Genomic DNA, 16,938 nt, shown 5'->3' on the forward strand with positions numbered 1-16,938 from the left:
AATGGCACACTTTGACGGGGCTCCTACTACCAGACAGCCTATGTGTGCTTACTTTTATGTGTATTCTGTAACACTGAATTCTTTCAGGAGTAGGAAAAGTGAGGGCTGGGTGCAGTGGCTCACGCCTGTCATTCCAGCACTTTGGGAGGCCAAGGCAGGAGGATCACTTGAGCCCAGGAGTTCAAGACCAGCCCAGGAAACAGAGTGACAACCCACCTCTATAAAAAAAGGCTTTTTTTTTTTTTTTTTTTTTGAGACAGTTTCGCTCTGTCGCCCAGGCTAGAGTGCGGTGGCGCGATCTCGGCTCACTGCAAACTCTGCCTCTCGGGTTCACGCCGTTCTACTGCCTCAGCCTCCCAAGTAGCTGGGACTATAGGTGCCCACCACTGCGCCTGGCTAATTTTTGTATTTTAGTAGAGACGGGGTTTCACCGTGTTAGCCAGGATGGTCTCGATCTGCCGACCTCATGATCCGCCCGTCTCAGCCTCCCAAAGTGCTGGGATTACAAGCGTGAGCCACCACGCCCGGCCAAAAAGGCAATTTAAAAAAACTAGCCAGTCACAGTGGCACGCACCTATAGTGTCCGCTACTCAGGAGGCTGAGGCGGGAGGATCCCTTGAGCCCAGGAGTTTGAGGTTGCAGTGAGCTATGATCACGCCACTGCACTCCAGCCTGGGCAACAGAACAAGACCCTGTCTCAAAAAACACAAAAACAAAAACAAAACAAAAATCCTGAACTGGATATTTTTATCTTCATTTGAAGTCCAGAGAAACTAAGTAAATTGACCATAGGCATACAACATGTTAGAAGTGGAGTTGGGATTTGAAAGCAAGTCTCCTGAATACTCCTTCTTGTGGGTTGAGGGAAGAAGTCCTTGTTGCCTATAGGCTGCTCTGGGTGGCAAAGGGCGGTTCCCCTCCCCTCCCCACCCCATCCCACCCTTCCCAGGCCCTGACTTAGTAGAAGCAAAATCGAGAGGCTAAACCTGGGCTGCCCTGCCTTGCTCTGTGGCCACCTCAGCCTGGCATGTGCTTGTGTCTCCTCAGGAAGCCAGCACTGTCCTGCATTACGTGCTCCAGCAACCTCCTGAGCTGCTGCAAGAGCCTGTGGGGGCTCAGGTTCCTTCAGAGACACATGGGAGGCCCCTCAGAGGAACCATCGGGGGAGCCACTGTCTGAGGAGCCACAGAAGAGACCTCCCCAGAAAGCGGTGAGGACGCTGCCCTCTGAGGCTGTCTAGACCTAGCCCCAGGACACTGAAGATACTGTTCCTGGTCCCCAAGATGTGACTCCTGGAGCTCCTAAGGACCCAGTCTCCAAAGCCACCAAGGACTCACCCTGGACTGAGTCGGGGGGCTCCCAGAACACACAGTTGGGTGTGGGGTCCTCAGGCCTAGGGCGGAACAGCCTATTCTGTGCTCAGCATTCCCAGACAGGCACACAAGACTCCTCTGGGCCCGAGTGGGCTGAATCCCATGGGTTCAAAGCCCATGTTGGTGCTGGCCCTGGGAGTCATGAGCAGAGAAGGTTGGACAGACGGGGATGCGTGCACATGTGTGTGCATGGGTGCGTATGTGTAGGAACGTGCATGTCCTCTGAGCAAGGCAGAGGGTATTGCAAGAAAGCATTGGTCTCTCACTCCCTCTTGGGTTCTGCAGGATGAAGGAAAGGAAAGGTAAAGATAGAGACAGGAAGGAAATAGCTTTTCATGAGCACCTACTGTGTACCAGGTGCTTCCCTGGCATGAGCTCTTGTAACCCTTATAGCAACATGAGTTTACAGCAAGACTCACCACCCCAACTTTACAGAGATGGAAACTGAGGCTCAGAGAAGTAAGGGACCTACCCAAGGCCACTCAGCACCTAGAAAGTGTGCGTAGCACATAGGAGGCATGCAAAAATATTTGTTGAATGGGTGAATGAATGAGATGATGAGTGAAAAGCCAGGCCTCAAACCCACACCACTGACACTGCACTACATCGCCTCTCAGGAGAGAGGGCAAATATTTCCTTGACTCAGCCACCTTCCTCCTAGCAAGGCTTAGACCTCCAGGCCATGGGGGTCCCTTCCTGCTAGAGTATGACCCTCTCTGGTGCTTGTCATCAAGAAGTGGTGTGTAGTGGACTTGCTGGGGAGAGTGTCTGCAGCCAGGCTTCATGGAGGGAGGAATGGAGCTTGAGGGACTGTAATGGTTGTGAATGGAGTTGGCCCCCAGCACTCTCTGGTGGCTGTATGACCTTGGGCACGTCTCCTGACCACTCTAAGCAGCTTTTGATTCTCCTGTCCAAGAGGGTAGGCCCCCTGTTCCTATTCACAGGATCCATAAAGTGTCTCAAAGAGACAGGATAGTGCCAGCCCCAGAGAGAGGGGGCTGTGGAGGGACTTCTGCCCCCAGGGCTTCTCAGTGGCATCTCCTGGCTGGCCCCTGACACTCAATCTTCCTTGGTTTCCAAGATGCCTCGTGGTCTTCCCCCTCCCTAACATCCCTGACCTCCCTTTTCTGTCCCTTTTGCAACTCATCGTCCTCTAGCTGCCATCAGATGTGGCTGTTCCCCAGGCTCAGTCCAGAGTCCTCTCTTCTCACTCAGCAACTCTCCCCCTGTGACCTTGTCTGCACTCACAACTCCAGTTACAAGGCACGAGGTTCGGTTACGAAATCCCTCACAGATTTATAACTGCAGGCTTGGCTCCTTCCAGGAGCTTGAGACCCACTGCCGCCTCCGCAACACCTCCACCTGGGAGTTTCAGAGGCACTCTCCCTCAGCGTGTCTGCAGCTGCGTGCCTGCCTTCCCCCTGCACCTGCTCTGTTCCCCAGGTCCCTTTCTCAGACCAAAGCCTGCCCGGGCTTCACAGGCTGAGGGTCCACCTTGCCACCTCCCTTTGCCTCGGTCCTCATGGAGCCCTGGCTCCACCATCTGCTGGCTTCTCCCCATCTACTCTGTGTCACTCCATCTGACCACCATCGTCTCCATCAGGACAGTTGGAACACCTCTCAGCACTCTCGCCCCCACCCAGTCCACCCTCCATCCGACAGCCAGAGTGAGCCATGCAGATGCAATCCAGGTCGTGCCACACAGCTGGATAAAATCATCTTCAGCCCGGCCCTCGGGCCCTGTGTGCTTGGACCCTGCTGGGCCCTCTCCAGCCTCTCCCTGCACCAGGCCTCCTCTTCAACTTCACTCTGGCCCTGCTGTTCTTTTCCTTTTAGTTTGATTAACTCGCTTTGCCCATTCCATGCTCAAAGCTGTTTCCACGACAAAAGGCTCCTCCTGCCCATTTTAGTGCCCTGAGATGTCATTTCCTTGAGGAAGTCTTCCCTGGCCCTTCACACCAGGCCAGGCCCCTGCCACACCCCTCAGAGCTCTCCTTGGAAGGCACTGGCACGCTGTTGGTGTGATTCCTTGAATATTGTCTGTCTCTCCTCCTCAGGAGGCTGTGGGTCCTGTCTGTTTCTGGTGCCCGTTGTCTGTCTAACCCATGCAGGAGAGTTTGTCACATGGTAGGAGCTTAATAAATGTGTGTTGGATGAAGGAGCAGAGAAAAGAGAGTGCAGAGAGTGGACAAAACAGATGCTTTCAGCAGTGTATCTGCCAATAAACCTAAAGGCAGGATTTGCCCTGGTGACCCCCAGAGGTGCTTAGTCTCTTGGCTGAATTCCTTCTGGAATCCCCAGAACCCCCTCCTTGGAAGTTTTCCCAGGAGTCTGAGGCAGGCAGGTCTCCCAGTCATGGCCACATGACCTCGAGTGAAAACAAACCAGTCTGGCTGTTCACAGACTCAGCTGGTCAGAGCTCTGGCCCGAGGGGCCAACACACCACCCGCCACTGCAGAAGACGCCTCCACGTCTGTCTCTGGGCTGCCTCCGCCTTCTGCAGGCCTCCTGGAGCCTCTGCTGGCTGCAGAAGTGGGGTGCATGCTGCCTGGAGGAGGAACATCTGTGGTGGGACCCCAAATCCATGTTTGTGTTACCATCGTGTTCCAATAAAACTATCGAAACAGATGCTGCCTCACGGTTTTATTTTTTAACTTCCTGGTGAGGAAATGCTTCCCAAACTTCATCATACGGTGTCTTGATTTAGAAAAAGAGTCATGATAAAATGCTGGGGTAAAGGCCAAATTAAAAATTGCCTCAAAAAGAGAAGACATTTTCCAGAAGCTAGTTTTATCTTAAAGGGCCACACCAGAAGTGAGGGAAGGGCTGATCAGAAGGACCTGGAGAGCCAGGTAGTTGGGAGGAGCTTGGTAAGTCTTCCTGGAGTTGTCAGATGCAGAGACACCTTTTTTTATGTGGGAGAAAGAGGCATCTTTAAAATGGAAAACTTGCCAATCAAACAAGCCCACAATAGAGAGTGGGTGGATGGATGAGGCACAAGCAAAAACCAGGTCAAGGGAAAATGCATGGATTTTATGCAAAGAATGAATCCTAGAGCTACCAACAAAAGGGTTTTGAGGAGGAAGGAAGGGGGCAGGCCGGAGTTGAGGATGATGTTTGATCACCGCAATGTCAGCCGTGAGCCGTGCTCCCCGGCATGGTAGGGAGGAGGCCAGAGGTTGTGGAATTCTGAGCTTCCATTCCTCCAGAAGAGCCCATGAAGACATACCCTGACAAATTTTCACAAGAAGCAGAGAAGAGATTGTGTGTAAATCAAACGTACAGGAACTGCTCTGCTGAAAATGAGTTTTAATATATATTTCAGGGGAGAAAAGACAAAGCTGGAAGACTTGGGAAAGGTGAAGGTAGTAAATTGGGTTGGCAGATGATGCTAAGCAGTCCTGAACTGAAGTGTTAACCCCTGAGCGACAGCCACGGGTATGATGAATATCCGGGCTCTTTATAGGCAAGCAGCCAGGGCTGGGGCCTGGGAACTACAACGTCCAGAATCCTGTGCCAGCTCGCTCAGATTCCACCAGTGGGAATCAGAGAAGCAAAAATCGTGATCACTAACTAGGCAAAGGGGAATGGGGTTGTAGAGCGGGAAGGAGACCAGAGAGTCTTTGAGAAACTACCAAGACTAGGGCGTGTGAGGCCCAAACAGGCCCCATGGGCAGACGGGAGGCTTGGCGGCCACATCAGGAATTGTCTCCTCCCATGAGTCACGGGAAGCCTTTGAAAGGTTTTCAGCAGAGGCGGCTAAAATGATGCAGTGTGTGTTATGAAAAGAGCATTCAGGCTCCGGTGGAGAAAATAGATCAGGGGGAGGATCGGGGGCAGATCGTGAGGCCCCTGCAGCAGGTGGGGGTGGACAGGAACATTCTATGAGCATCTGCTCACTGCAGACCTCAGGCTACATCTGGGAAACCAAGGGAATCAAAGCTCATGCCCACCTGAAAGATGGGCATGCACCTAAACGATACAAGGGAATGAGGGAAGAAACCAGCTGTGTGGAGAGCGGTGTGGCTGAGGCTGGGAGGGAGGCGCGGTACTCGAGCGTGGGAGGAAGTGGACCCAGCAGCTGTGAGGTTCTAGAGGAAAAGGCTCCTGAGTACCCTGGTTCAGGGGGTGTTTAAACCCGGTTTAGATGCAAGGTGGGTGGCGGGGAGTTGCCTGGTAGCCAGATTGAGGGGTGGTTTGGAATCTAATCCCAGCTGAGCTGGGTGGGATGGAGAATCCCATTCTACTCACAGCGACTGAGCCCCGGCAAAGCACCCGGAAGTTCACCATGCTTGGTGTGGCCCTCAAGACTACTGTCGAGGGTGAGGTCATCATCCTCATTGTCCAGATGAGGCAATGGAGCTCGGGGAGTTCAGGTGGCTCTCCCCATGTCACACAAGCAGGAAAACATTGCTGGGGACACACGTTTCCCACCGGAATTCCAAGCATCCAGTGAGAATTCAGGAGTCCGAGCCTGCAGAGTGAATGGAAGGAGCCCCCCACCCCCACCCTGCCACTGCCCCAACTGTCAACAGACCTAGGCTCATAACTCAATGTTTTGGAGGTCTTTGCAGAAGTCAGTGCCATATCCCTGACCTCCTCATTCAAGGTCACAGAGCACAAAGTGCTTCTCAGGTCCTGAGATGCCACCGGGCAAGCCGCTGCACTGACCTGGCCTGAGCTTAGCCCTCACTGCCTGGGCCATTTGGGGCATTACCAGATTCTCATGCACCTGGTGGGCCTGGCAGGACTCCCAGGGAAATAGGGCCCCAAAGGGACACACAGTGTGGGCCACGCGGCTCCCAGATAAACCATCTGTCACTTTCCACTGACTTTTACGAGCCCCTTCCTGTACCCAGACATGATGTCAGCCCTTCTGTAGGCACCAGCTCGTCTCTTCTGCAACCAGCCATCCCAGGTAGAGATTAGCATCCCCACGAGCTGTTAACAACTCCAAAATTAACAACCCATACAAGCAGCATAGCTGGGGCTCCAGCCAGATTCGCTTGTCTCCAAAGTCCAGGTCTTTTCTTTATACCTTTATCTCGAAATTAATTGTTAAGGACATAACTGATACTAGACATACAATCTCTTTTTAAAATGGAAACATTACAAAGAAAGGTAGAGTTTATTTGACACCCCCGCCAACCATCTTTTTTCCCTAGCAATTTCTTTCCATGCAACCACTGTTACCCTAGTTTGCTGTATGGTATTTGGTTCAGTTTTATTTATTTTGTTTTTTTTAACAGGAAAGTTATACTGCACCTAAGGAACCAAATTCAACAGTATGTCTTCAAGTTTCAACCATGCTAGCACATAAAGATCTTCCTCATTATTTTTAGCCGTGGGAAGGTGTTCTATGGCATTGGTATTGGTAGGTACCCCACAGTTTAGCTGTCTTCCTAGCCACAGACATTTGAGTTATTTCTATTTTTTTTTTTTTTTGGCTGTTTAAACACTGATATGCTGATCGTCTCATGCACATGTGTAAGTTCAGGTTTTTTGGTTGTGTGTGTGTGTGTATGTGTGTGTGAGTGTGTTTAGCATAAGTATACCTGCAAGTGTCTTTCTGAATGTGGAGTATACATGCTGCCAAACAGCCTTCTAGAGAAGCAAAGCATGTTCACACTCCCACCAGCAACACTGGGAAGAAATTGTCTCTTCACAGCCTCAATATCCCACCTGTGCCTTCTAGTCCTTCTAGTCCTCCTAGAGATGCCCTACTTCCAGTGCAGGACAGAAAAGGTAGGTAGAAGAAATACTCAGACTTCTCCTGAGGCTCACCCCAGGCTCTCCCTGAGCTCTACCAAGTCCTGCCTTCCTCCTTGGATCTCTGTGGAGGAAGCCAGTCCTGCCCGAGTCACCCAGCTATTAGAGGCTTTATCAGCTAAGAATGGCTCCAGGAGTGCTCTGTAACAAACATCCACAATATCTCTCGGCATGTGACAGTAAACATTTACTTAGCTCATTCATCTGTAGGCAGCTAGTCTAGGATAGGCTCTGCTGGGATGGGTCAGCATTGCTTCCGGTGTCTCCCAGGCTCTCCTGGGACCAGTAGGGCCACCCAGCCATGTTCTTCTCCGGGAAAAGGCAGGGACATAAGAGAGCAAGCCCAGCAACACATGTGCATTTCAAGTTTCTGGGCATCTCATCTGCAAACACACCATGAGCCAGAGCAAGTCCCATGGCCAAGCCATGGATGAAGCAAGTAAATCCACCCCTTCACTCTCCAGTGGAACTGAGGTGAGGGGTAAATGACTGTCTAATCCGCCACAGAAGCCAGGCCAGATACGACCTGAAATCTGCCTGACGCCAGAGCCCTGCAGAGCAAGGGTCTCAGGATGGAGACAGGGTCCCCCAACTGTCTGGAAATGAGTTCTTTAAAGATCCTCAACTCCGCATTATTGAAGTTGTCTTCAATCTCCTACACACACCACAATGATTTTCTACCCTGCCCCACAGTGAGATCTCTAAGACTCAAATCTGGGCCTTGGCACTGCCTGGCTATGGGCCCCTCAGTGCTCTACCTCCATCACCACTGACCCACCCCCTGTGGTCTGGCTCTGCCTAACGGTCCAGACTCACTCACAGCCCTTCCCCTTTGCCGCACTCTCCTCTCTTGCTCAAGGACCCAACCGCTCACACATGTTCTCACTCCACGGTCATGTCTGCTGCAGAATTCCCTTCCCAGGCATCATTCAAGTCCCAGCTTGGGCCTCACCTCCATGTCAAAGTGATCCCTGTCTCTGTTCCCAGACTAATTCATTTTACTTCCTCCCTTGGCACATCCCTCTGTCCAAGAGACACATCACAGACATCCCAGAGGGTCTAATTCAGTTGCCTTCGGGGCCACCAAAGCTCACTGGCTTAAGACAAACAGAAGAGGGTGCCTGGCAATTTACATCCAATGTCCCTGCTGTTGATCTCCACCCCAGCCATGCTAATTGCACACATGTTTATATGACCTTGGCCAAAACGGACCAGAGCAACTCTGCTGGACGATGATGCTACCACCCGGGACTGTGGGCCAAGTCTATTTTTCAGGAGAAGACATAAATTTGGATATTTCTTAGGAATATTAGATGGGTTAATATTTGTAAAGCTCTAAGAAGGATGCTGGGGGCATCGTAAATGCTGTATACTTGTTAAAGTAAGTGGATAGAGGGAAGGAAGGGAGGGAGAGAGGAAAGAAGGGAAAGGAGGAGGATAAATTAGATAAATCTCTCTTTGAAAAGTTGGTAATTTAAAAAAATGCTATACTGAAACAACCAAGCCTTTTTATAGGCCACATTTGATCAGAAGGCTGCCAGTTTGTAGACTCAGGAACAGAACTGCCCTGTTACTCTGGGGGAGCCCCTCGAGGAGAAAGTAGGGGTGGGATGTGGCCCCTGCCCAGAGCAGACGCCACTGAGGATGCCTCCTCCATTTCCCTCTCCCCTGACAACACCGCGCACACACTTCCCTCCGCCCCTCCAGGGAAACTGGAGAGAGCAGGCAGACCTCAGAGGAAAAGAAATACAGAGAGATTGGGAATTGCCTCTGTCTTGACTGGGGTTTCTCTACAGTGCTCAAGAGAGGTCCCAAGAGCCTCCTGACCTCAGAAAGGGTCTTTAGTGAGCCCGCTCCTCCCATCTTCATCACCATTGCCCTACGTCAGGCCTTGCCTTACCTTTCTTGGACTCCCCACTAGCTTCCAGTCCTCATTCCCTCCTCGTCCAATGTCTATGGACACCTCCCTGTGTCCCCAAGGGCATCTCAGAGCCAGCAGGTCATGGTATTGAATTCCAGCTGAGGGAACAAGTCACACTCCAGTTCCCTCATCCACCAATGGGGAAAATTGGTGGTATCTTACAGAGTTGTTGGAAGGTTTCAAAGGATGTCATGTCTGCAAAGTGCTCGGCACAATGTAACCAAAGAGCTTAGACAATGTCATGTGCTCAATAAGCATCAGCTACTGCTACTGCCAAAGTGCAAGTCATTGAGTGCTCTTCTGCTTAAACACCTTTGTGGCTTTCACTACCTTTGAATGCAGAGCTGGCTCCTGGGCTTGACATTCACAGCCCTGCCTGATCTAGCCCATGTAGGCTTCCCTGCTCCCACATGGATGCAGTTGCCAGCCATGAGATGTACACACCCAACTCTAAATGGTACATTCTTGACTTGTCAGTTCTGAGCCTTCCAAATGTCAAGACCTTGCAGGCTGCCCCTTCCCAAAAGCAATGGAGGTCCTCCACCAACCTGGGAGCTCAGTCCAGGATTTGAGTGCCAAGGCAGGGCTGCTCTGGGCATTGAAATTGAACCTCTCTTAGAGACTTAGGGACTGAGCTCATTCTGAGTTGACTCCAGGATCTTCTCCCAGGGACCCAGCATTCATCTGATCTAGAGCCTGAGCCAGAGAGGGAAATCTAAGTGACTGACACAGGCCCCTGTGTCTCATTCTCTCATCCATGACATGGTGGTACTGGGGACATTTTCTTTATGCTATTTATAACCCAAACTGCCTTTTCCAAAGAAGACCCTTTAATGTTAACTAGGTCCCCTTTGTTCTGCTGAGCACCTGGATGAATCTGAAAATTCATTTATCTGCATAATAGTGGGAGAATAATTTGGAGTTCGTGAGGTACAGTCTGGGGTGGCAGGTGGTGAGGAGGAGGGATGAGAAAAGAGAAAAGAGATAAAAGTCGTTAAGATGGGGACAGAATGAAGTTAACCATGTACATTCCCAAAATGACACTTGGAAGAAAACTGAATGCCTCATGTTCGTTTTATAGTTGTACACACTGATATGCTGTAAACCCTTCTCCACCTCTCCTCCTGCACAAAGATCTCCAGGAGAGACCCATTGCACTCATGAGTATTTTGGCTTTGGTAGTGGGTGTGGAATCTGGAGAGGGAGTGGAATTTGGCATCTGGGCCCACATAGACCACAACAGAAGGGACCCTGGAGGAGGCAGGTTTCCAGAGCTAGAAAAAAACAGGAGACTCTGGATCCTTTGGGAAGTCACTGGAACCTCGGGAAGGCTGTGGTCTTCCTAGAGGGTAGTGAATGAGTGAGATCAAACCAGCCTTGTCCAGATCTCAAGGCATCAGGAGGCCACAGATACCATCTTGTTTGCACAAGTTTAACAAAATCTACCTTACAGGTTGTGGTGAGGATTAAGAGATGATGAATAAAAGCATTCGATACATAATGACAACATTATTTAAGGTGGATTTTCCTTGTGGTTGTGACTCCTTCCAATGCCAGAAACAATACTATAGAAATGTCCAGTTTGAAGATTTAGGTCCCAGGCAGCATAAAATGCTAAAGCACTGGGTGGATCTAAGCAGGTGTTCAAATGATTTTAAGTCTTTCAGACTTGCATTGTGTACGAGAGGTAGAGGGGAGTAGAGGGGAGAGGACCCTCTTAGTTCTTGGAAACTGTCTCCTTTGAAACATGTCACTAAAGACAGGATGGGCCCAAGCTGAGTTAGAGTGTGAGCCAGCCAGATGGCGGGGAGCCCTGAAACATCATGGAAATAAACCACAAACATGGTAACTCCAGTTTCCAGGATCATTCTCCTCTCATAGCTGGAGAAATGTGCATTGATCCCCACACTTGACCCTTTAGGGAATTTTCCAAAGTCCCTTGTTGTGTTGACCCTTTTCTGGAGTGTTTTTTGATTGAGATATAATTCACATACCATAAAATTTGCCTTTTAAAGTGCACAACTTAATGTATTTAGTATATTCACAAAATTGTGCAACCATCACTGCTAAATTTTGCAACTTTGCAAAATTTTTTCTTTTCCCCAAAAGAAACCCTACACCCATTAGCAATGACTCCCCAGCCCCAGACAACCATGAATCTACTTTCGGTCTCTGTGAATTTGCCCACTCTGGACATTGTGCCACACACGGGCTATCAGAGCGAGCTTGGGGCCCACAGTGTCCTCTGCTGAAATGCAGGAACCCAGTAGTTCATGCCATCGGGCTGCTTACCAGTAAAAAATAATGCCTTTTCTAGAGCTAAAACTCTTTCCTGTGCTTCCAGTAACTTATTTTTGGATAATTCCCAAATGAAACTAAGGAAGGAACAAAAACCGAAACAAAATGGGAAATGTTTTGCTGAGTATTTTCTGAGTACTGACTCCATTGTGACCATGGAAATAAACAGGTAAGTGACTTTGTTTCTGTATATAGTTTTGTTAACAGAAAATCAGTTTTCCCTGACCCAGCTAGTTTAATATTGAACAAAGATTGGAAGACATAGCTCTGAAGAAATGCCAAACCATTTACCTCCCTGAGAACCCTGACCCCAGCAAAGACTTGACCTAGAAAAACCCTTTTCTCCCCCTTTCTATTGTTAAGAACTTTTACCCAAAACTTAGGAATAAAGATAAAAGGTGACAGCATGTCCTTTGAGTGTCACACGGGGGGACCTATCTAGCAGGCCTGCCCAGGACTATCTGATTCTCCAGGGGAATGTCCCTGTGTTTGACTTACTGTTTACTATTGATTAGGACCCAGACTCTGTAAAGTTACATGTTAACTTGTAGAAGTTGCAAATAGCTTCCTTTTGGCCCATTAGAAATGCAAATGATTTCTGTACAGTGGCAGAGATCACACCAAAGGTTATAGTTTACTGTCCTGTAGGACATTACCCTGTTTTTGTCTAATTCAGCAATCCTATCCCAAGACATTCTTTCAGTGATGGTCTATGGCTGTTTCTCAGATTCTTATTTGAACTCTCATTAATGAGTTAAATTATTCTGTGTTTCGTGTTGGCTATCTATTTGCATGAGTCGTGTGTTTAACCTTTTGAACACTACACTTCGATGAAATCTTGGGTTCTAACCACAGCCAGTGGGCAGGGACTCCCCCTGCTGGCAGGGCCATTTTATTCATTACACGTTATAAGCACAAGATTTTCAGAAGCTTCCAAAGGTACTTGGGACTTGGGGAAAAAAAAGGAAAAAAAGAAAAGAAAACAGCCTCTAAAGTATGAAAAGAAAATGCAAATTTAAAATGAGTCTACATTTGATTAAAATCTACAAAATGCAATATTTTATTTTTATTTATTTATTTTTTATTTTGAGATGGAGTCTTGCTTTGTAGCCCAGGCTGAAGTGCAGTGGCAGGATCTCGGCTCACCGCAACCTCCACCTCCCCGGCTCAAGCAATTCTTCTGCCTCAGTCTCCTGAGTAGCTGGGATTACAGGTGTCCACCACCACGCGTGGCTAATTTTTTTGTATTTTTAGTAGAGATGGGCTTTCACCATGTTGGCCAGGCTGGTCTCGAACTCCTGACCTCAAGTGATCTGCCCGCCTCAGCCTCCCAGAGTGCTAGGATTACAGGCTTGAGCCACCACTCCGGGCCTAAAATGCAATATTTTAGATGTCTACAAAGTATAGCTTGTCAGCCATAGCTCAGCTCAATTCATAATTATGTAAAAATTATCTTTAATATGGGATATTCTGAGTGGTTACAATGTCTGACGGGAGTTCTTCAGGACAAAGGTAGAAGGCATGTTCTGTGCATCATTTTTACTTAATGTAAAACCGGCTCCATCTGCCCTATTTCCAAGATGAGATTGATCTAGGACTATAGACACCCCACTCCACCTGCCAAGGCCACCTTGCCTCTCCAGGATCTGGTGGGACATAATTCATGTCCTCTCCTGGCTCCCTCTGTCACCAAGATGCTGTGCCATCTGTGTGATTCCTTGCCCACACTCAGGGCCACTGGGCTCTTGATGCTAGTCAGCTGTCCATCCAGGCAGCAGGAGACCTGCCTCCCCTCTACACAACCCACCAATCTTCACAAGGATGTGTGCTCATAGACATCCCCTTCTGCTATCCTGGAGACAACGGCCAGCCAATCAGCTTGGCTTTGTTGAACCCTTGCTGCAGGCTGTAAGAACCTAGCGTGCACACACACACACACACACACACACACACACACACACACACACAATACTCTAGGTTTAAAGAATTGCTCTCCTGTGTTCTGGTTTTGAGCTGCCTCTCGAGCAATTCCTTGACCAGCTGGTATCATGGGTCACTCCAAGGGGCGAGGAAGAGGTTTCACTGAGGCTTTCATATCTCCACCTCCACAGGTCACAAACTATTTCTTGAAAGATCCTAATACTGATTTTGATAATGTAGAAGTATCAATTTTGGCCAGCCATGGAGAACATCTCAAGCACAAGAAACTCTCAACCACGCCAAAATTGCTCTTAGAGCCGTGGGGTGGGGATTAAGACCCCTGTCCTCCCAGCTCTGAAACCATAATCAGGTCCAGCATATTAATGTTTACAAAACCAAATTTTATTTTGACCCCAGATAAGAGAAGAACACAGATATGCAAACTGCAGGCCTCAGGCCCTTTGCTGAGGGGAAACCACACTCCTCACTGGGCCTCAAAACCCTGAGATATGAGCTCTGGCTCCAGTTCTAGTTCTAAGGGAACCTTAGGGGGTCTGTTACTTCTTTATCTGTACCTTGGTTTTCCCATCTGTAAAAAGGGATCAAGGACCAAGTCAGGGTTGCATATAACTCATCTAGCACCTATTTAGTATTTAGTAAATATATGTTTTCAAGGTCCCATAATTTTGAAGTAAATAAAAATTAATTTATCCTATGTGTCACCAAAATGGTAAAGGTTTCCAGGTCAAAAAAAAAAAAAAAAAATTCCTGTGGTTTAATGTTTGATGAAGGTTCTTTTTATACAGACCCCTTAACCTGGGGGGGTTATTCCACATCTTAGCAACACACTAAAATGTTTCCAGACACCACCTGAAATGACTCTTCCAAGTGTTAAATTCAATTGCAATTCACAAGCTGACATAACATTACTGCCTGCAGAATATGGTTACATAGAAACACTGATTGGCTTTGATCCTGCAGTCCTCTTTTCATATTCTGGAATCAGTTTTTTTTTTTTTTTTTTTTTTTTTTTGGTAAAAGCAAGCTAGAGGACTGGAAGGTGACAAACCAGTGAGAAGGGGGAGGAAGTTCTGGGCTGGAGATTATAAACAGCAGCAAGGGCTGTGGAGGTGTTTCCGGGGATTGTTTAAATATTTACCCCAAATTGAAATAGAATGTGACTTTTAAAATGGAAGGGATTAAAATCCTTTATTTGGCAAGATCAGATCCATCATTATTCTTCCAAACCAGTGGTCTCAGGAAACGAAAGTGACATGTTATTAGAAGAAAATGTAAATGTTTCATTTTTGTACATTGCTGCTGGGTGATTCCTGCTACCTTGTTATTCCCTGTATTTATTGCCATGGCAAGCAGCTGTCAATCAGGGCTGCCCCAGTAGGGAAGCACCCTCACATCTAAATCCTTTCCTCTATCCTGAAAAGCCCTCTTGCCCAGTGTAGAGTGCAAACCTCTGCATTGCGCAGCCTTCTTTACCCCTAGGGTGCAGACATATGACAGAATATCCCAATCAAAGGCTTGAGCAACTTTGATTTAGCAATAAGCTCCTCCAAGCAGTGGGATTGCAGGATCATATGATAGTCCTATTTTTAGTTCTTTGAGGAACCACCATACTATTTTCCACCGTGGCTGTACTAATCTACAGTCTCACCAACAACGCGCAAGCACTCCCTTTTCTCTGCATCCTCACCAACACCCATTATTTTTTGTCTTTTTGTTGAGACTGGGATGAGATGATATCTCATTGTGGTTTCTGCCAGGCAAGGTCAGAGTCCCAGCACCAGGAAGTGGTCGACTCGTGGGTTCATAAAAAAAAAAAAAAAAAGTACCAACAATAGTATAAGTTTGAAAAAGGAAAGTTTATTAGACAGGAAGAATGCTGCAAAAGCATGCAGCGGGACACCTCAGCAAGAAGACAGCACGCTGCAGTGAATTTTCCCTTAGGGGCATCTATGGACTTCAAGGCAGGAGCTGAGGGTTGTAAAATGAGTTTTGGTATGGCCTTCCAGAGATGTATAGAAATTTTAGTTACTTATAAAAGTTGAAAGAGGCCTGGAACCAGATGCCGACTTTGGATACTAGGGAAGTCTCATTACTTCTGATTTTCTCCAGGTCTAGGGAGCTTTGCCTCCGGAGGGCCTGTCTCATGGTCACCAGGTGGTCTTTGCTCCTTTCTGAACTCCTCAGATAAGGAGTTTTTGCCTCTGGGACTGTCCGATGGTCACCAGGTGATTTCCACTTTCCTCAGTTCCGATGTGGATTTCCCTCATGATAGACATTGAGCATGTTTTCATATACCTGTTGGTTATTTGTATGTATTCTTTTGAGAAATATTTTGCCCATTTTTAGACAAATAATTTGGGCTTTTTGCTATTGAGTTTTGTTTGAGTCTACCAACAGATAAATGGATAAACAAAAATGTTATATATATATATACGTATATATATATCAAATAGATAGTATATAATATATATTCAGTCCATTTTCATATGGCATGAAGGAAATATGGGAAGACTGAGGTTAATTTATAAAAGAAAAGAGGTTTAGTGGACTCACAGTTCCACATGGCTGGGGAGGCCTCACAATCATGGCAGAAGGCAAAGGAGGAGTAAAGTCATGTCTTACACAGTCGCAGGCAAGAGAGTGTGTGCGGGGGAACTGCCCTTTATAAAACCATCAGATCTCATTAGACTTATGCACTATCACGAGAACAGAATGGGAAAAACCTGCCCCCATGGTTCAATCACCTCCCACTAGATCCTTCCCATGACATGTGGGGATTATGGGAGCTACAGTTCAAGATGAGATTTGGGTGGGGACAGAGCCAAACCATATCAATACATGGTGGAATATTATTTAGCCACAAAAAAGAGTGAAATTGCTGTAATATGAATGAAACTAGAGGTCATCATGTCAAGTGAAACAAGTCAGGCACAGAAAGACAAAAAAATCACATGTTCTCACTCATACATGGGAGCTTAAAAAAGTGGATCTCATGGAGACAGAGAGTAGAACGATGGTTACTGGAGGCTGGGAAGGGGAGGGGAAGAGAGGATGAAGATAAGTTGATTAATGGGTACAAAAATACAGTCTGATAAGAGGAAGAAGATCTAGTGTCCAATAACTTAGTAAGGTGGCTAGAGTTAACAATAATGTATTGCATATTTCAAAATAGTTAAAAGAGAAGAATTTGAATGTTCCCAACATAAAGAAAAGATAAATATTTGAGGTGGTGGATGTCTCAGTTACCCTGATTTGATCATCACACATTGTACACATGTATCAAAATATCACATGTACCCCATAAATGTGTACAACTATTCTAAATCAATTTTTTAAAGGGAGGGAGGAAGAAGCTCCTCCGTGCAGGACAGAATGTGGTGGGCTCTGGCAGTAACTGGCTCGCCCTGGTGCACAGGCTTCCAAGGGCAGCCCCAGCTCCCCGCCAGGCCAGCTCTGCTGTCAATCCATGAGCTTTCTAATAACCTCTATACTGATAAATTTCTCCCTGCTTAATACCCAGTTCCTGGCCTGTAATATATGTTCAATGAATTCTAATTAAATGGATCTGCTTGGGGAGAAGGACTGGCTCTGCTCTAAGGTATGTCTTCCTTACTGACTGGGAAGCCGGAGGCTGTG

The 16,938-nt window shown here is 47.6% G+C and overlaps 1 protein-coding gene across 5 annotated transcripts in view; it reads left to right on the forward strand.

Moving 5' to 3' along the window:
- Window positions 1–4,001, forward strand: part of HRH2 (histamine receptor H2) — a 52,761-nt gene extending 48,760 nt beyond the window's left edge. For 4 of the 5 annotated variants that reach the window (XM_017864103.1, XM_017864102.1, XM_017864100.1 and 1 more), the window contains one exon: window positions 1,048–4,001. In XM_017864103.1, the coding sequence (XP_017719592.1) occupies window positions 1,048–1,240 (193 nt within the window). In that variant the 3' untranslated portion in view covers window positions 1,241–4,001. The remainder of the gene's footprint in view (window positions 1–1,047) is intronic. The other variant, XR_001883819.1, reaches the window with a different exon arrangement.
- Window positions 4,002–16,938: the final 12,937 nt, after the last annotated feature.

The sequence above is a fragment of the Rhinopithecus bieti genome, unplaced genomic scaffold (assembly GCF_001698545.2).
Source record: "Rhinopithecus bieti isolate Rb0 unplaced genomic scaffold, ASM169854v2 scaffold_74563, whole genome shotgun sequence".
Taxonomy (NCBI): Eukaryota; Metazoa; Chordata; class Mammalia; order Primates; family Cercopithecidae; genus Rhinopithecus; species Rhinopithecus bieti.